This window comes from Cherax quadricarinatus, chromosome 2 (assembly GCF_038502225.1).
Source record: "Cherax quadricarinatus isolate ZL_2023a chromosome 2, ASM3850222v1, whole genome shotgun sequence".
Lineage (NCBI taxonomy): Eukaryota > Metazoa > Arthropoda > Malacostraca > Decapoda > Parastacidae > Cherax > Cherax quadricarinatus.
Window position 1 is genome coordinate 81,466,487 of NC_091293.1, and position 20,261 is coordinate 81,486,747.

The 20,261-nt window shown below is 43.6% G+C and overlaps 1 protein-coding gene and 3 non-coding genes across 4 annotated transcripts in view; all 4 read left to right on the forward strand.

The window, feature by feature from the left end:
* The first annotated feature begins 546 nt into the window (after nucleotides 1–546).
* The window catches only part of LOC128684422 (uncharacterized), a 205,428-nt gene continuing 185,713 nt past the window's right edge, over nucleotides 547–20,261 (forward strand). Inside the window, exons 1-2 of the mRNA XM_070089366.1 lie at nucleotides 547–728; nucleotides 985–1,220. Coding sequence (XP_069945467.1) covers nucleotides 720–728; nucleotides 985–1,220 — 245 coding nt within the window. The 5' untranslated portion in view covers nucleotides 547–719. The remainder of the gene's footprint in view (nucleotides 729–984; nucleotides 1,221–20,261) is intronic.
* TRNAI-AAU (transfer RNA isoleucine (anticodon AAU)) lies at nucleotides 16,587–16,660 on the forward strand. Its single transcript has one exon. It is a non-coding gene; the product is annotated as a tRNA-Ile (tRNA).
* On the forward strand, nucleotides 16,906–16,979 carry TRNAI-AAU (transfer RNA isoleucine (anticodon AAU)). The gene has a single exon. It is a non-coding gene; the product is annotated as a tRNA-Ile (tRNA).
* TRNAI-AAU (transfer RNA isoleucine (anticodon AAU)) lies at nucleotides 17,204–17,277 on the forward strand. The gene has a single exon. It is a non-coding gene; the product is annotated as a tRNA-Ile (tRNA).

Sequence of the window (20,261 nt, forward strand, 5' to 3'; positions counted from 1 at the left end):
ATCTGCTGGTATCGCTAGCAAAGGGGGTCACGGTGCTGTGGCTTACGGTCAAAACTTTGTCTGTGTCAGATATGAGGATGAGGAAAAGGATGGAAACGAGTACTGAACCTAGTGGAAGAGAGCTTTTCACTGAAGCCGCCTCTGACTTTACTCTGTTTACTATTACTCTTTGTGTTCTAATTATTTGGAAGTTATAGCTCCATCAACCCACTTTTCCTGTTATTCCCACGCATTTTGTGCCATTACACCATGATCGTACTTGTCAAAGGCTTTTGCAAAGTCTGTGTATACTACATCTTCATTTTTTTGTCCTCCAATGCATCCATGACTATGTCATAGTGGTCTAGTAGGTGTGAGAGGCAGGAGCTACGTGTCCTAAACCCATGCTGCTGGGTGTCCAGGTGGTTGGCGATTTTGCTTCTTAGAAACCTTTCAAAGATTTTTATGATATGGGATGTTAGTGCTCTTGTGGATACTCTCTGACTCTGTGAGTTCTGTGTTATTTTAAATACCATGTGCAAAATTCTCTCTCTGGCAAATGTTTTTTTTTACGTTTCAGCAAGTTGAGTGGTCTTCCTGAAGGAGTGTTGGGAAGGAGCCAGGTGGTCCAGGTAGTGGTGGAGAGGTGTGAGCTCTCAGTGTTGGACTCTCGCTCCTTCTCTGGCTACTCTCCAAACGCAGACGTCAATGTCACCCTCATTAACACTACCATAAACACCATGAAAGAGGTGAGCAAACAGTCCTTTCTGATATTATATTTTATATTAATAAATAATAAAAAATACTCATGTAGCGCTATTACTCTCACCATTATAGTTTGTTCTAAGTAATCGCTAAATAATTTTCGAATTATCCTAGTATTTATAAACATTACATATATTTTTAATAAATCTCAGTCTCACGTTCTTAAAAATGTGGCAGACGAAATTTTCCAGCCAAATAAGGGAGAGGGAGTTTAATAATAAGAACCATGGTATCTGGCAGGTAGCATTTGACCTTCCCGAGAAAGGGGTAGTGAAAATAAAAGGCGGACGGGTATTGGCCTGGGAGAGGTCAGGTTACTCTGGTGGCTCCCATCTGAACCTCGATGGCGTCACGATCGGTCGACTTATGACCGGAGCCATCAACATCCACGGCCTCCAGTCCTTCGAAATGACCAGCTGCACCGTCGCTGAAGTTTCGCATGAGGCCCTAAAGGACATGGGTTTCCCTCAGTCACAGTAAGTGCTGTTAATGTGTATTTTGCATATACAGCAATAGCTGCATTAAACAGGTACTATTTGCGCAAGTATAGATAGACGCAGACAAAGAGGCAGCAAAACGTTTGCTTCACAGAATTCAGCTGAATGACTTGGAGCTGTTGTCTTACCTCAGCTCATTTCAAACCCCATCCCCTTTCTCTCAGGATGCGGCTAATAAAACTGTCTAACATTGAGGAACGTATTGACTGCGAGGTACACACGAGCAGCGCCAATAAAGTGACTTACCCATACATGTCCCCTCGCAATGGAATAGTTCCAGGGTCCTTTCCGTTGTGAGCCGACCGCTTTACTGTATTTCAAAGGACCTAAAATCTGGAACACCCTACCTGAAAACTCTAGAACTGCAGACACATTCATCACTTTCAAAACTACAGTTAGAAAACATCTTATCTCTCTGATACACCCCGACAACTAACTACATGATAACCACCTGGTGGTTCAAAATTACATTCACTCACCCACTGACTATAAACACAGAAATAGTAATCTTAATCTTAAAATAATAAATCCTAACTAGTCATAAGTTTGCCTATGTTACTTAAATATAGACACCTTGTATTGTGCCAAAACAAAAGCATTCACATTGCTAAACTCAAAATTATGATGTAGTCACTTAGCCTGTAAGGACTTAATGTTAAGAATTAATCTAAGTCTGCTCGAAATGCCTAGCCATGCTAGGTGTCCTAGTGGCCCCCTCTGTAATTAGTATTTTATAACATGTAAACCACACAATACCCAAAACCTGTAAACCCCGCATTGTAACCATTATAGAGAATAAACTTGAACTGAATTGAATTGAATTGTGGTCATCTTAAGCCTATACAAGGTGTAAGGGCACTGCTTAAGTGATCGGAAGGGTAGAAGCATATCTTGCAACATTGCCTTACTAATGTAATGATGAATTTGAAAAGTAATATCATCAGTAAGATGATATTGGTGCTGAACTCAGCGTGATAGTTATAAAGTGTACAGGGAAGTATTTGCTTCCTAAAATTTCTATATTTCTAATATCCTAATATTTCTATATTTCTATATTTGTATATTACCAGATGAGTATAGTAAAAATGGTTGATATATTTTTTTTAAGTCCCTATATTATATGCTTCATAAATCATAAATTATCCTTACCCAGTTCAAAAATCAACAGATAATTCTACGTAAAAAAAAAAAAATACGGGTTTTGGTATAAATAGAAAGGCAAACCATCACATTGTTGGCACAAAACACTTATATAACCCAGGGCCGGATTAAGGCATGGACTTTAGGGGTTGGAGCCCAGGAGCCTCCGCCAGCTGGAGGGCCTCCAGGGGCTGCACCCCCTGGAGGCCCTTTCTCTCTCTCTCTCTCTCTCTCTCTCTCTCTCTCTCTCTCTCTCTCTCTCTATATATATATATATATATATATATATATATATATATATATATATATATATATATATATATATATATATATATATATATATATATATATATATATATATATATACATATATATTACCTGGAGTTTACCTGGAGAGAGTTCCGGGGGTCAACGCCCCCGCGGCCCGGTCTGTGACCAGGCCTGATCAACCAGGCTGTTGCTGCTGGCTGCACGCAAACCAACGTACGAGCCACAGCCCGGCTGATCAGGAACTGACTTTAGTTGCTTGTCCAGTGCCAGCTTGAAGACTGCCAGGGGTCTGTTGGTAATCCCCCTTATGTGTGCTGGGAGGCAGTTGAACAGTCTCGGGCCCCTGACACTTATTGTATGGTCTCTTAACGTGCTAGTGACACCCCTGCTTTTCATTGGGGGGATGGTGCATCGTCTGCCAAGTCTTTTGCTTTCGTAGTGAGTGATTTTCGTGTGCAAGTTCGGTACTAGTCCCTCTAGGATTTTCCAGGTGTATATAATCATGTATCTCTCCCTCCTGCATTCCAGGGAATACAGGTTTAGGAACCTCAAGCGCTCCCAATAATTGAGGTGTTTTATCTCCGTTATGCGTGCCGTGAAAGTTCTCTGTACATTTTCTAGGTCGGCAATTTCACCTGCCTTGAAAGGTGCTGTTAATGTGCAGCAATATTCCAGCCTAGATAGAACAAGTGACCTGAAGAGTGTCATCATGGGCTTGGCCTCCCTAGTTTTGAAGGTTCTCATTATCCATCCTGTCATTTTTCTAGCAGATGCGATTGATACAATGTTATGGTTCTTGAAGGTGAGATCCTCCGACATGATTACTCCCAGGTCTTTGACGTTGGTGTTTCGCTCTATTTTGTGGCCAGAATTTGTTTTGTACTCTGATGAAGATTTAATTTCCTCATGTTTACCATATCTGAGTAATTGAAATTTCTCATCGTTGAACTTCATATTGTTTTCTGCAGCCCACTGAAAGATTTGGTTGATGTCCGCCTGGAGCTTTGCAGTGTCTGCAATAGAAGACACTGTCATGCAGATTCGGGTGTCATCTGCAAAGGAAGACACGGTGCTGTGGCTGACATCCTTGTCTATGTCGGATATGAGGATGAGGAGCAAGATGGGAGCGAGTACTGTGCCTTGTGGAACAGAGCTTTTCACCGTAGCTGCCTCGGACTTTACTCTGTTGACGACTACTCTCTGTGTTCTGTTAGTGAGGAAATTATAGATCCATCGACCGGCTTTTCCTGTTATTCCTTTAGCTCGCATTTTGTGCGCTATTACGCCATGGTCACACTTGTCGAAGGCTTTTGCAAAGTCTGTATATATTACATCTGCATTCTTTTTGTCTTCTAGTGCATTTATGACCTTGTCGTAGTGATCCAATAGTTGAGACAGACAGGAGCGACCTGTTCTAAACCCATGTTGCCCTGGGTTGTGTAACTGATGGGTTTCTAGATGGGTGGTGATCTTGCTTCTTAGGACCCTTTCAAAGATTTTTATGATATGGGATGTTAGTGCTATTGGTCTGTAGTTCTTTGCTGTTGCTTTACTGCCCCCTTTGTGGAGTGGGGCTATGTCTGTTGTTTTTAGTAACTGTGGGACGACCCCCGTGTCCATGCTCCCTCTCCATAGGATGGAAAAGGCTCGTGATAGGGGCTTCTTGCAGTTCTTGATGAACACAGAGTTCCATGAGTCTGGCCCTGGGGCAGAGTGCATGGGCATGTCATTTATCGCCTGTTCGAAGTCATTTGGCGTCAGGATAACATCGGATAGGCTTGTGTTAATCAAATTTTGTGGCTCTCTCATAAAAAATTCATTTTGATCTTCGACTCTCAGTCTGGTTAGCGGCTTGCTAAAAACTGAGTCATATTGGGACTTGAGTAGCTCACTCATTTCATTGCTGTCATCTGTGTAGGACCCATCTTGTTTAAGTAGGGGCCCAATACTGGACGTTGTTCTCGATTTTGATTTGGCATAGGAGAAGAAATACTTTGGGTTTCTTTCGATTTCATTTATGGCTTTTAGTTCTTCCCGCGATTCCTGACTCCTAAAGGATTCTTTTAGCTTAAGTTCGATGCTTGCTATTTCTCTGACCAGTGTCTCCCTACGCATTTCAGATATATTGACCTCTTTTAGCCGCTCTGTTATTCTTTTCCGTCGCCTGTAAAGGGAGCGCCTGTCTCTTTCTATTTTACATCTACTCCTCCTTTTTCTTAGAGGAATAATCCTTGTGCATACATCGAGTGCCACCGAGTTAATCTGTTCTAGGCATAAGTTGGGGTCTGTGTTGCTTAGTATATCTTCCCAGCTTATATCGGTTAGGACTTGGTTTACTTGGTCCCACTTTATGTTTTTGTTATTGAAGTTGAATTTGGTGAATGCTCCCTCGTGACTAGTCTCATTATGTCGGTCTGGGGCTCCGCGCATACATGTCTGAACCTCAATTATGTTGTGATCTGAGTATATTGTTTTTGATATGGTGACATTTCTTATCAGATCATCATTGTTAGTGGAAAATACTGTATATTTTCCGAAAATACAGTGTTTTTTTGTATTTAAATTGATGGAATATATTGTAGGTAATAAAAATTAATTTGTAAATAAATAAAGAACCAGCGTAATGGGTGAGCGTCGCTGGGGGAGAGTCCCCATTGTTTTTGAACTGGGCTTAAGGCATGCTGGTGTAATGTGCATAAATTTCGTCACTCTAGAGGTTATGTTGGGCTTAAAACCTCTCAAATAGGAGCCGAAATTGTTGGAATTGCAGTCCTGCATAACATGAAAATTAGGCGACTGGACAGGACTCTGTAATTTGAGGGGAAAACAGGATATTACCCCAGCTAAGTCATGTCTATTTATGTTAGAATTCTGGCCAGTATTTTCTTCATATTTTAGGCAGGTGGTTTTGTGTATGATACAGCGTAATCTCCAGACTAATTGGTGAGTGGTATTAAGATAAATTCTCCTTTAATGCATATGCCTGGTCTCAGACCGGGCCGCGGGGGCGTTGACCCCCGGAACTCTCTCCAGGTAAACTCCAGGTACAGTCCACATATTTATATTAATGTTTTACCAGAATTCCTGGTGATGTATATTTTATTTGAAATTAATATAGGTCCAGAGTGACTTGTGGAGATAGAGATTGTTGTAGGTATCGAAGGGAGACATTTTTGCGACCTGGGTGTCCTAAAATTCCTGCTTGTCTCTCTAACTTTGATAAAGAATAATTATCTTTGTTACCATTTACTGGTATGTATCTAATGAGATTCATCCAAGTAAATTTAATTTTACACACACACACACACACACACACACACACACACACACACACACACACACACACACACACACACACACACACACACACACACACACACACACACACACACCACAAGGAGATCGATTGGGAGAACTTGGAGCCACATGGGGGCCAAGATACATGGAGGGCTAAGATGATGGAGGTGGTACTGGAAAACTTCATGTGCCAACACGTAAGGGACACTACAAGAGAGAGAGGAGAGGATGAACCAGCAAGGCTGGACTTAGTATTCACCTTGAGTAGTGCAGATATCGAGGACATCACATATGAAAGACCCCTTGGGGCCAGTGACCATGTGGTTTTAAGCTTCGAATACACAGTAGAGCTACAAGTGGAGGGAGAAGCAGGAAGGCCAGGACGAATGAAGCCAAACTACAAGAAAGGGGACTACACAGGAATGAGGAACTACCTGAACGGGGTTCAGTGGGACAGAGAACTGGCAGGGAAGCCAGTTAATGAGATGATGGAATATGTAGCAACAAAATGCAAGGAGGCTGAGGAGAGGTTTGTACCCAAGGGTAACAGGAATAATGAAAAAGCCAGGATGAGCCCATGGTTTACCCAAAAGTGCAGGGAGGCAAAAACCAAGTGTGCTAGGGAATGGAAGAAATATAGAAGGCAAAGGACCCAGGAGAATAAGGAGAACAGTCGTAGAGCCAGAAACGAATATGCACAGATAAGAAGGGAGGCCCAAAGACAATATGAAAATGACATAGCAGCGAAAGCCAAATCTGACCCGAAACTGTTGTACAGCCACATCAGGAGGAAAACAACAGTCAAGGACCAGGTAATCAGGCTAAGGAAGGAAGGAGGAGAGACAACAAGAAATGACCGTGAAGTATGTGAAGAACTCAACAAGAGATTCAAAGAAGTGTTCACAGAGGAGACAGAAGGGACTCCAGAAAGACGGAGAGGTGGGGCACACCACCAAGTGCTGGACACAGTGCACACAACCGAGGAAGAAGTGAAGAGGCTTCTGAGTGAGCTAGATACCTCAAAGGCAATGGGGCCAGATAACATCTCCCCATGGGTATTGAGAGAGGGAGCAGAGGCGCTATGTATACCCCTAACAACAATATTCAATACATCTATCGAAACAGGGAGATTGCCTGAGGCATGGAAGACAGCAAATGTAGTCCCAATCTTTAAAAAAGGAGACAGACATGAAGCATTAAACTACAGACCAGTGTCACTGACATGTATAGTATGCAAAATCATGGAGAAGATTATCAGGAGAAGAGTGGTGGAACACCTAGAAAGGAACGATCTCATCAACAGCAGCCAACATGGTTTCAGGGACGGGAAATCCTGTGTCACAATCCTACTGGAGTTCTATGACATGGTGACAGCAGTAAGACAAGAGAGAGAGGGGTGGGTGGATTGCATTTTCTTGGACTGCAAGAAGGCGTTTGACACAGTTCCACACAAGAGATTGGTGCAAAAACTGGAGGACCAAGCAGGGATAACAGGGAAGGCACTACAATGGATCAGGGAATACTTGTCAGGAAGACAGCAGCGAGTCATGGTACGTGGCGAGGTGTCAGAGTGGGCACCTGTGACCAGCGGGGTCCCGCAGGGGTCAGTCCTAGGACCAGTGCTGTTTCTGGTATTTGTGAACGACATGACGGAAGGAATAGACTCTGAGGTGTCCCTGTTTGCAGATGACGTGAAGTTGATGAGAAGAATTCACTCGATCGAAGACCAGGCAGAACTACAAAGGGATCTGGACAGGCTGCAGACCTGGTCCAGCAATTGGCTCCTGGAGTTCAATCCCACCAAGTGCAAAGTCATGAAGATTGGGAAAGGGCAAAGAAGGCCGCAGACGGAGTACAGTCTAGGGGGTCAGAGACTACAAACCTCACTCAAGGAAAAAGATCTTGGGGTGAGTATAACACCAGGCACATCTCCTGAAGCGCACATCAACCAAATAACTGCTGCAGCATATGGGCGCCTAGCAAACCTCAGAACAGCATTCCGACATCTTAATAAGGAATCATTCAGGACCCTGTACACCGTGTACGTTAGGCCCATATTGGAGTATGCGGCACCAGTTTGGAACCCACACCTAGCCAAGCACGTGAAGAAACTAGAGAAAGTGCAAAGGTTTGCAACAAGACTAGTCCCAGAGCTAAGAGGTATGTCCTACGAGGAGAGGTTAAGGGAAATCAACCTGACGACACTGGAGGACAGGAGAGATAGGGGGGACATGATAACGACATACAAAATACTGAGAGGAATTGACAAGGTGGACAAAGACAGGATGTTCCAGAGATTGGACACAGCAACAAGGGGACACAGTTGGAAGCTGAAGACACAGATGAATCACAGGGATGTTAGGAAGTATTTCTTCAGCCACAGAGTAGTCAGTAAGTGGAATAGTTTGGGAAGCGATGTAGTGGAGGCAGGATCCATACATAGCTTTAAGCAGAGGTATGATAAAGCTCACGGCTCAGGGAGAGTGACCTAGTAGCGATCAGTGAAGAGGCGGGGCCAGGAGCTCGGACTCGACCCCCGCAACCTCAACTAGGTGAGTACAACTAGGTGAGTACACACACACACACACACACACACACACACACACACACACGCGCGCGCGCGCGCGCGTGCGCGCGATATTGTGTGTACCATTAATAAAGATCTTCAACACATCATTTGAAGATGGGCAACTCCCCGAGGTATGGAAGATGGCAAATGTAGTCCCAATTTTTAAAAAGGGAGACAGACATGAGGCACTAAACTACAGACCTGTATCACTAACGTGTATAGTACGCAAGGTCATGGAGAAGATCATCAGGAGGAGAGTGGTGGGGCACCTGGAAAGAAACAAGTGTATAATTGACAACCAGCATGATTTCAGGGAAGGAAAATCCTGTGTCACAAACCTACTGGAGTTTTATGATAAGGTGACAGAAGTAAGACAAGAAAGAGAGGGGTGGATCGACTGCAGTTTTTTGGACTGCAAGAAGGCCTTCGACACAGTTCCTCACAAGAGGTTACTGCAAAAGCTAGAGGATCAGGCACACATAACAGGAAAGGCACTGCAATGGATCAGAGAATACCTAACAGGGAGGCAACAACGAGTCATGGTACGTGACGAGGTGTCAGAGTGGGCGCCTGTGACAAGCAGGGTTCCACAGGGGTCAGTCCTAGGGCCTGTGCTGTTCTTGGTATATGTGAATGACATAACGGAAGGGATAGACTCAGAAGTGTCCTTGTTTGCAGATGATGTGAAGTTAATGCGAAGAATCAAATCGGATGAGGATCAGGCAGGACTACAAAGAGACCTGGACAGGCTACAAGCCTGGTCCAGCAACTGGCTCCTTGAGTTTAACCCTGCCAAATGCAAAGTCATGAAGATTAGGGAAGGGCAAAGAAGACCGCAGACACAATATAGTATAGATGGCCAAAGTCTTCAAACCTCACTCAAGGAAAAAGATCTGGGGGTGAGTATAACACCGAGCATATCTCCTGAGGCGCACATCAATCAGATAACTGCTGCAGCATACGGGCGCCTGGCAAACCTATGGATAGCGTTCCGATACCTCAGTAAGGATTCGTTTAAGACTCTGTATACCATTTACGTCAGGCCCATACTGGAGTATGCAGCACCAGTTTGGAATCCACACCTAGTCAAGCACGTCAAGAAATTAGAGAAGGTGCAAAGGTTTGCAACAAGACTAGTCCCAGAGCTACGGGGATTGTCCTACGAAGAAAGGTTGAGGGAAATCGGCCTGACGACACTGGAGGCCAGGAGGGTCAGGGAAGACATGATAACGACATATAAAATACTGCGCAGAATAGATGGGGTGGACAAAGACGGGATGTTCCAGAAATGGGACACAGACACAAGAGGTCACAATTGGAAGTTGAAGACTCAGATGAATCAAAGGGATGTTAGGAAGCATTTCTTCAGTCATAGAGTAGTCAAGCCGTGGAATAGCCTAGAAAGTGAAGTAGTGGAGGCGGGAACCATACATAGTTTTAAGGCGAGGTATGATGAAGCTCATGGAGCAGGGAGAGAGAGGACCTAGTAGCAATCAGTGAAGAGGCGGGGCCAGGAGCTATGACTCGACCCCTGCAACCACAAATAGGTGAGTACAAATAGGTGAGTACACACACACACACACACACACACACACACACACACACACACACACACACACACACACACACACATACACACACACACAGAAAAGAGGCACTAAACTATAGACCTGTGTCATTGACGTGTATAGTACGCAAAGTTATGGAGAAGATTATCAGGAGGAGAGTGGTGGAGCACCTGGAACGAAACAAGAGTATAAATGCCAACCAGCACGGATTCATGGAAGGCAAATCCTGTGTCACAAACCTTCTGGAGTTTTATGATAAAATAACAGAAGTAAGACACGAGAGAGAGGGGTGGGTTGATTGCATCTTCTTGGACTGCAAGAAGGCCTTTGACACAGTTCCTCACAAGAGATTAGTGCAGAAGGTAGAGCATCAGGCCATATAACAGGAAGGGCACTGCAATGGATCAGAGAATACCTGACAGGGAGGCAACAACGAGTCATGGTACGTAATGATGTATCACAGTGGGCACCTGTGACGAGCGGGGTCCCACAGGGGTCGGTCCTAGGACCAGTGCTATTTTTGGTATATGTGAACGACATGATGGAAGGGTTAGACTCAGAAGTGTCCCTGTTTGCAGATGATGTGAAGTTAATGAAGAAAATTAAATCAGATGAGGACCAGGCAGGACTTCAAAGAGACCTGGACAGACTGGACACCTGGTCCAGCAAATGGCTTCTCGAATTTAATCCTGCCAAATGCAAAGTCATGAAGATAGGGAAAGGGCACAGAAGACCACAGACAGAGTATAGGCTAGGTGGCCAAAGACAGCAAACCTCACTCAAGGAGAAAGATCTTGGGGTTAGTATAACACCGAGCATGTCTCCGGAAGCACACATCAACCAGATAACTGCTGCAGCATATGGGCGCCTGGCAAACCTGAGAACAGCATTCCGATACCTTAATAAGGAATCGTTCAAGACACTGTACACCGTGTATGTCAGGCCCATACTGGAGTATGCAGCACCTATTTGGAACCCGCACTTGATAAAGCACGTGAAGAAACTAGAGAAAGTACAAAGGTTTGCGACAAGGTTAGTTCCAGAGCTAAGGGGAATGTCCTATGAAGAAAGATTAAGGGAAATCGGCCTGACGACACTGGAGGACAGGAGGGTCAGGGGAGACATGATAACGACATATAAAATACTGCGTGGAATAGACAAGGTTCAAAGTTTATTCTCTATAAGGATTACAATGCTGAGATTACAGAAATTTGGTTATTGTGTGGTTTACATGTAGTAAAATTGTGATTACAGAGTGTACCACTAGAACGCTTAGCATGGCTAGGCATTTCGGGCAGACTTAGTTTTATTCTTAATTGTAAAATATTACAAATTATGAGGTAAGTTGGTATTATGGCTAAGTGACTAAATACTAGTTTGTGAGTTTAGCAATGTGAATGCTTTTGTTTTGGCACAGTACATAGTTTCAGTATTGGAGTATCACAGGATTCATTATTTTAAGATTGAGATTAATATTTCTGTTTATGGTCAAATGAGTGAGTGAGTGTAAGTGTGAACCACCAGGTGGTATTCGTGTAGTTAGTTGACGGGGTGTATCAGGGAGATAAGATGTTTTCTAATGGTAGTTTTGAAGGTGATGAATGTGTCTGCAGTTCTAGAGTTCTCAGGTAGGGTATTCCAGATTTTAGGGCCTTTGACATACATTGAATTTTTGTAAAGGTTTAGTCGGACACGGGGAATGTCGTAGAGATGTTTGTGTCTGGTGTTATGCCTGTGGGTTCTGTCACAACTATCAAGAAAGCATTTTAGGTCAAGGTTGATATTAGAGTTTAAGGCCCTGTAGATGTAGATTGCACAGTAGTAAGTGTGGATGTACTGAACTGGGAGTAAGTTTAGGTCTATGAAGAGTGGGGGGGTGTGTTGCCAGGGATGGGATTTAGTGATTATTCTTACTGCAGCTTTTTGTTGGGTTATTATTGGCTTTAGGTGTGTTGCTGCAGTTGATCCCCAAGCACAAATAGCATAGGTGAGGTATGGATAAATAAGTGAGTGGTATAGTGTGAGAAGGGCATTTTGCGGCACGTAGTATCGTATCTTGGAGAGGATCCCAACCGTTTTGGATACTTTTTTGGTTATATGCTGGATATGGGTGCTGAAATTCAGGTTGAAATTCAAGGTGGACAAAGACAGGATGTTCCAGGGAGGGGACACAGAAACAAGAGGCCACAATTGGAAGTTGAAGACACAAATGAGTCAGAGAGATATTAGGAAGTATTTCTTCAGTCATAGAGTTGTAAGGCAGCGGAATAGCCTAGAAAATGACGTAGTGGAGGCAGGAACCATACACAGTTTTAAGACGAGGTTTGATAAAGCTCATGGAGCGGGGAGAGAGAGGGCCCAGTAGCAACCGGTGAAGAGGCGGGGCCAGGAGCTAAGACTCGACCCCTGCAACCACAAATAGGTGAGTACAAATAGGTGAGTACACACACACACACACGCACACACACACACACACACACACACACACACACACACACACACTTGTCAGGAAGACAGCAGCGAGTCATGGTACGTGGCGAGGTGTCAGAGTGGGCACCTGTGACCAGCGGGGTCCCGCAGGGGTCAGTCCTAGGACCAGTGCTGTTTCTGGTATTTGTGAACGACATGACGGAAGGAATAGACTCTGAGGTGTCCCTGTTTGCAGATGACGTGAAGTTGATGAGAAGAATACACTCGATCGAAGACCAGGCAGAACTACAAAGGGATCTGGACAGGCTGCAGACCTGGTCCAGCAATTGGCTCCTGGAGTTCAATCCCACCAAGTGCAAAGTCATGAAGATTGGGGAAGGGCAAAGAAGGCCGCAGACGGAGTACAGTCTAGGGGGTCAGAGACTACAAACCTCACTCAAGGAAAAAGATCTTGGGGTGAGTATAACACCAGGCACATCTCCTGAAGCGCACATCAACCAAATAACTGCTGCAGCATATGGGCGCCTTGCAAACCTCAGAACAGCATTCTGACATCTTAATAAGGAATCATTCAGGACCCTGTACACCGTGTATGTTAGGCCCATATTGGAGTATGCGGCACCAGTTTGGAACCCACACCTAGCCAAGCACGTGAAGAAACTAGAGAAAGTGCAAAGGTTTGCAACAAGACTACTCCCAGAGCTAAGAGGTATGTCCTACGAGGAGAGGTTAAGGGAAATCAACCTGACGACACTGGAGGACAGGAGAGATAGGGGGGACATGATAACGACATACAAAATACTGAGAGGAATTGACAAGGTGGACAAAGACAGGATGTTCCAGAGATTGGACACAGTAACAAGGGGACACAGTTGGAAGCTGAAGACACAGATGAACCACAGGGATGTTAGGAAGTATTTCTTCAGCCACAGAGTAGTCAGTAAGTGGAATAGTTTGGGAAGCGATGTAGTGGAGGCAGGATCCATACATAGCTTTAAGCAGAGGTATGATAAAGCTCACGGCTCAGGGAGAGTGACCTAGTAGCGATCAGTGAAGAGGCGGGGCCAGGAGCTCGGACTCGACCCCCGCAACCTCAACTAGGTGAGTGGACACACAGACAGACACACACACAGACACACAGACACACAGACACACAGACACATATATATATATATATATATATATATATATATATATATATATATATATATATATATATATATATATATATATATATATATATATATATATATATGTACTGTGACCCACTACAAGAGTGCTTTAAGTAACAGTACATTTACAGCTCTCGCTAAGTAATGCTGGAAACAACGATAGAATCAATTTTTCGTCGAGTCTTCAAGCCCTGACTCACGGGTGGCTACTATACGAAGTGTATAATAACAATAAGTCAGGTACTCCACAAACACCACGTGAGTTTCTCTTCTATAATGTGTATACGACCACAACATCGGCTGTGTTGCCACACCACGGCTCAGGAGGGAAAGTTTGATGTTTTTCTGAGGTAATGTCAGAGCCGGATTAAGATTTTGTAGGTCCGTGGGCTACAGGCACTGTCAGGCCCCAGTGATGTTTTCAAAAAGAAAAAAAATTAAAGAAATATTAAATTTATTTTTACAAGGCTTAGTACAAAGTAATATTTACCTGGAGTTTACCTAGAGAGAGTTCCGGGGTCAACGCCCCCGCGGCCCTGTCTGTGACCAGGCCTCCTGGTGGATCAGAGCCTGATCAACCAGGCTGTTGCTGCTGGCTGCACGCAAATCAACGTACGAGCCACAGCCCGGCTGGTCAGGAACCGACTTTAGGTGCTTTTCCAGTGCCAGCTTGAAGACTGCCAGGGGTCTGTTGGTAATCCCCCTTATGTATGCTGGGAGGCAGTTGAACAGTCTCGGGCCCCTAACACTTATTGTATGTTCTCTTAACGTGCTAGTGACACCCCTGCTTTTCATTGGGGGGATGTTGCATCGTCTGCCAAGTCTTTTGCTTTCGTAGTGATTGATTTTCGTGTGCAAGTTCGGTACTAGTCCCTCTAGGATTTTCCAGGTGTATATAATCATGTATCTCTCCCTCCTGCGTTCCAGGGAATACAGGTTTAGGAACCTCAAGCGCTCCCAGTAATTGAGGTGTTTTATCTCCGTTATGCGCACCGTGAAAGTTCTCTGTACATTTTCTAGGTCAGCAATTTAACCTGCCTTGAAAGGTGCTGTTAGTGTGCAGCAATATTCCAGCCTAGATAGAACAAGTGACCTGAAGAGTGTCATCATGGGCTTGGCCTCCCTAGTTTTGAAGGTTCTCATTATCCATCCTGTCATTTTTCTAGCAGATGCGATTGATACAATGTTATGGTCCTTGAAGGTCAGATCCTCCGACATGATCACTCCCAGGTCTTTGACGTTGGTGTTTCGCTCTATTTTGTGGCCAGAATTTGTTTTGTACTCTGATGAAGATTTAAATTCCTCATGTTTACCATATCTGAGTAATTGAAATTTCTCATCCTTGAACTTCATATTGTTTTCTGCAGCCCACTGAAAGATTTGGTTGATGTCCGCCTGGAGCTTTGCAGTGTCTGCAATGGAAGACACTGTTATGCAGATTCGGGTGTCATCTGCAAAGGAAGACACGGTGCTGTGGCTGACATCCTTGTCTATGTCGGATATGAGGATGAGGAACAAGATGGGAGCGAGTACTGTGCCTTGTGGAACAGAGCTTTTCACCGTAGCTGCCTCGGACTTTACTCTGTTGACGACTACTCTCTGTGTTCTGTTAGTGAGGAAATTATAGATCCATCGACCGACTTTTCCTGTTATTCCTTTAGCACGCATTTTGTGCGCTATTACGCCATGGTCACACTTGTCGAAGGCTTTTGCAAAGTCTGTATATATTACATCTGCATTCTTTTTGTCTTCTAGTGCATTTAGGACCTTGTCGTAGTGATCCAATAGTTGAGACAGACAGGAGCGACCTGTTCTAAACCCATGTTGCCCTGGGTTGTGTAACTGATGGGTTTCTAGATGGGTGGTGATCTTGCTTCTAAGGACCCTTTCAAAGATTTTTATGATATGGGATGTTAGTGCTATTGGTCTGTAGTTCTTTGCTGTTGCTTTACTGTCCTCCTTTGTGGAGTGGGGCTATGTCTGTTGTTTTTAGTAACTGTGGGACGACCCCCGTGTCCATGCTCCCTCTCCATAGGATGGAAAAGGCTCGTGATAGGGGCTTCTTGCAGTTCTTGATGAACACAGAGTTCCATGAGTCTGACCCTGGGGCAGAGTGCATGGGCATGTCATTTATCGCCTGTTCGAAGTCATTTGGCGTCAGGATAACATCGGATAGGCTTGTGTTAATCAAATTTTGTGGCTCTCTCATAAAAAATTCATTTTGATCTTCGACTCTCAGTCTGGTTAGCGGCTTGCTAAAAACTGAGTCATATTGGGACTTGAGTAGCTCACTCATTTCCTTGCTGTCATCTGTGTAGGACCCATCTTGTTTAAGTAGGGGCCCAATACTGGACGTTGTTCTCGATTTTGATTTGGCATAGGAGAAGAAATACTTTGGGTTTCTTTCGATTTCATTTATGGCTTTTAGTTCTTCCCGCGATTCCTGACTCCTAAAGGATTCTTTTAGCTTAAGTTTGATGCTTGCTATTTCTCTGACCAGTGTCTCCCTACGCATTTCAGATATATTGACCTCTTTTAGCCGCTCTGTTAACGTTAACGTTGGGAACGCTTTCGTCTCACACACTGAGTATCCGTGGTTCGAGCCCCAACACGGGTGCAAATGTTGGTCGTGTTTTCTTAAACAATTGTCCTTGTCCACCTAGCAATAATTTGGTACCTGGGTGTTAGTCGACTGGTGTGGGTTGCATCCTGGGGGACAAGATTGAAGAACCACAATGGAAATAAGACAGACAGTGCTGGATGACTCACTGTCTTAGGTTATCCTGGGTGACTAACCCTCTCGGTGAAAAACCCTAATAAATCATACCTAAACGGTAATTGGTTACCTAGCCCCCATAATAGACGTTGGTTTGTTTTACATTCCTCTGGTAACGCCATGGGCCTGTTAGCTCAGTTGGTTAGAGCGCCGTGCTAATAACGCGGATGTCGTGGGTTCGATCCCCATACGGGCCAGTGGTACAGCTTTTTGATAATTGTATTGGTTCGAATCCCTCATGGATAGAGATTTTTTTATATGACCAGTTCCAAGTTGTCTCATTTTAAATGGTCAGATGTGTATAGTAGTAGTATGGATGTCATTTATATAAGTATTGTATGGGTACAATACTTACATAAATGAAAATTAAAGTTCTGTATTATTCTCCATTCAATTTATATAACTTTCTTGTGAAGTAACTGCAGAAGTACCAGCCGCCACGGGCCTGTTAGCTCAGTTGGTTAGAGCTCCGTGCTAATAACGCGGATGTCGTGGGTTCGATCCCCATACGGGCCATCTGTGTTGTGTTATATTTTTATTGGTTCGAGTTCCTAATAGATCATTTTATTTTTATATGACCAGTTCCAAGTTGTTTCAGTTAAATGGTCAGATGTGTATAGTAATAGTATGGGTATTGTTGGTACAGTCCTTAGATGAATGAAAATTAATATTCTGTAATGTTCTCCACTCAATTTATATAGTTTTCTTGTGCAGTAACTGCAGAACTGACGGCAGTCACGGGCCTGTTAGCTCAGTTGGTTAGAGCGCCGTGCTAATAACGCGGATGTCGTGGGTTCGATCCCCATACGGGCCAGCAGAGACTATATTTTATATTGAAGGATTTATTTTTCACGCTTGCTGTGGTAACTTGTAATCAACCCTACGTCATTATTGCCTTTCTATAAGTCCATTGCTGGGAACTAAGTGCTAATTGCACATTAATTATGTACTTAACCTACAGACCCACACCTGGAGTTTACCTGGAGAGAGTTCAAGGGGTCAACGCCCCCGCGGCCCGGTCTGTGACCAAGCCTCCTGGTGGATCAGAGCCTGATCAACCAGGCTGTTACTGCTGGCTGCACGCAATCCAATGTACGAGCCACAGCCCGGCTGGTCAGGAACCGACTTTAGGTGCTTGTCCAGTGCCAGCTTGAAGACTGCCAGGGGTCTATTGGTAATCCCCCTTATGTATGCTGGGAGGCAGTTGAACAGTCTCGGGCCCCTGACACTTATTGTATGGTCTCTTAACGTGCCAGTGACACCCCTGCTTTTCATTGGGGGGATGTTGCATCGTCTGCCAAGTCTTTTGATTTCGTTGTGAGTGATTTTCGTGTGAAAGTTCGGTACTAGTCCCTCTAGGATTTTCCAGGTGTATATAATCATGTATCTCTCCCGCCTGCGTTCCAGGGAATACAGGTTTAGGAACCTCAAGCGCTCCCAGTAATTGAGGTGTTTTATCTCCGTTATGCGCGCCGTGAAGGTTCTCTGTACATTTTCTAGGTCGGCAATTTCACCTGCCTTGAAAGGTGCTGTTAGTGTGCAGCAATATTCCAGCCTAGATAGAACAAGTCACCTGAAGAGTGTCATCATGGGCTTGGCATCCCTAGTTTTGAAGGTTCTCATTATCCATCCTGTCATCATGTAGCTGACTTGCTACCTCACTTGTCTAGAGTACTATGCTAATAACCCAAACTAAAAATATTACATTCACGGTGAGCGCTAAACTAGCACCTGGGGAAAATGGAAGACAGTCATGCTAGATTTAAGGAAGTTGAGCACTGGTACAGTTCCTCAGATAACGATGCCCTTGTCGTGCCGAATAGGTAAAACTGGTCAGTTAGCAAGAACTCATTTAAAATTAAGTCCTTTCTATAATTTTCTCTTATACGTTTAAAGATATACTTTTCTCATTTATGTTAATGTAAAAATTAATAATTTTGTACCCAAAGAACCTTAGAAAACTTACCTAACCTTATTATAACAAGCGCAATTTAATTTAGCCTTATCCAACTAAATATATTTTTAGATAACTTTACAATAATTTAATAATAAAAAAAAATAATGAAATATTTTTTTTCGTTAGGTTCGGAATGATTTTTGCGAAATTATTTCATGCACAAGTTTTCGCTTGCCTTATTCGGCAAGAAGAGCGTTGCTATTTAAGCCAAAATCCTGTCTTGATGAGAGATTAAGGCAAAACATTAATCCAAATGATAATGGTGAGGGGCTCTTGATCCAAGGAATTCAACGTGTCCTCCCGTTCCTAGGATCGAGCCTCAATTAAAATATTACCTGGAGTTTACCTGGAGTTTACCTGGAGAGAGTTCCGGGGGTCTTAGGTTGAAGATTTTATTCGGATTATTAACCCTGCGGGTTAGTAAACCCAATATAAATCTATGTCGTCAAACTATCTAGGTTATTTTCACTGGGGTATTCTTCCCCAGGATGCGACTCCTACTAGAGCTGACTGACATCTGGTACCTACTTACTGCTAGGTGAACAGGAGCTACCTACCTACCTGGAGTGAAAATATTAATTTCTCCACTCGTCCGGGGACCTGGGATTGAACCCGGACCCACAGTTGTGAACTGAGTCCGCTACCAACTGAACCATTAGCACTTGAATATATAACCTTCAGTTTTGTCTTAGTGAAGGCTTACTCTCGTAGTTGTTTGCTTACTTCTTTAAGTATATTAAAACTGCTGTCTTAATTTCCATTATTATTATTATTATCAATATTGGCTACAATGCATTATGTGACTACCGTCGTAAGGGATTCGAATCCCATACAGTCTAGGGGACTAGCTGCCCCTTTCTCACTGGAGGTGACTGCGGTCACTGTACTAGCATCACTTACCGTAGCTTAGACAAGTGTAATTAAATCAATAATGGTTATAAACGACCATAATTTTTAAAGGGGTGGACCGGTAAGCCAGAGGAAGGCCTCGGTCAGATGACCAAAGCTCCAAAGGCGGGTCATCATCTGACTAAGACCAGCGTCAGGAAACACTTGTCTTGTTTCCTGACAAACCTTACCTAACCTAACCATAGCTTACGTCGATAGACGTAAATTACTCAGCTCAAGACGCTAGTGTTTACACACGTTATATCTGACTATAAGATTAGATTTTGCCACCGAAGTGGCTAGTTTATTGTGCACTCCATATCCATCCTGTGGACGGTAGCGCGAGAGCATATGGATACACAAAAGGCCTAGGAACTAGGCCCCAAAGGGTTAACAGGAATACATATGGATTTATATCTACATATCTATAGTTCACTTATCTGTTACAAGCAAATTTAGGAAATTTGCTTAGTATATCTGGTATCTTATTTTCATTAATAAGATATCTTGACATGTCACATAGGTTATTATACTGTCTGTCTCTGTATTCTTCAATAAGTGGACAATTAAGCACATAGTGTTCAAGAGAGTGACCATATGCCTGATCACATAATTTACATTTAGTTTGATCATCATCTGTGTGTCTCCCAAACTGCCAGAAGTACTTGTAACCAAGCCTAAGCCTGGCCACTACAACATCAGTCAGTCTGTTCACATTGCAAGTTGCTCCATAAACATACTTATCTACGTTCATGTTATCATAGTGGGTTATAGATCTACTCAGGCTTCTAACTGCATTCCTATAACAATCATTTTCATTATTTACTTCTCTCCTAATATTATTCCTAATGCTAGACACAGTTATACCAAAGTTATATTCTACATTCTCCTTCTCGATACTCTTCTTGGCTAACATATCAACTTTATCATGAAGGAGTAATCCAATGTGTGAT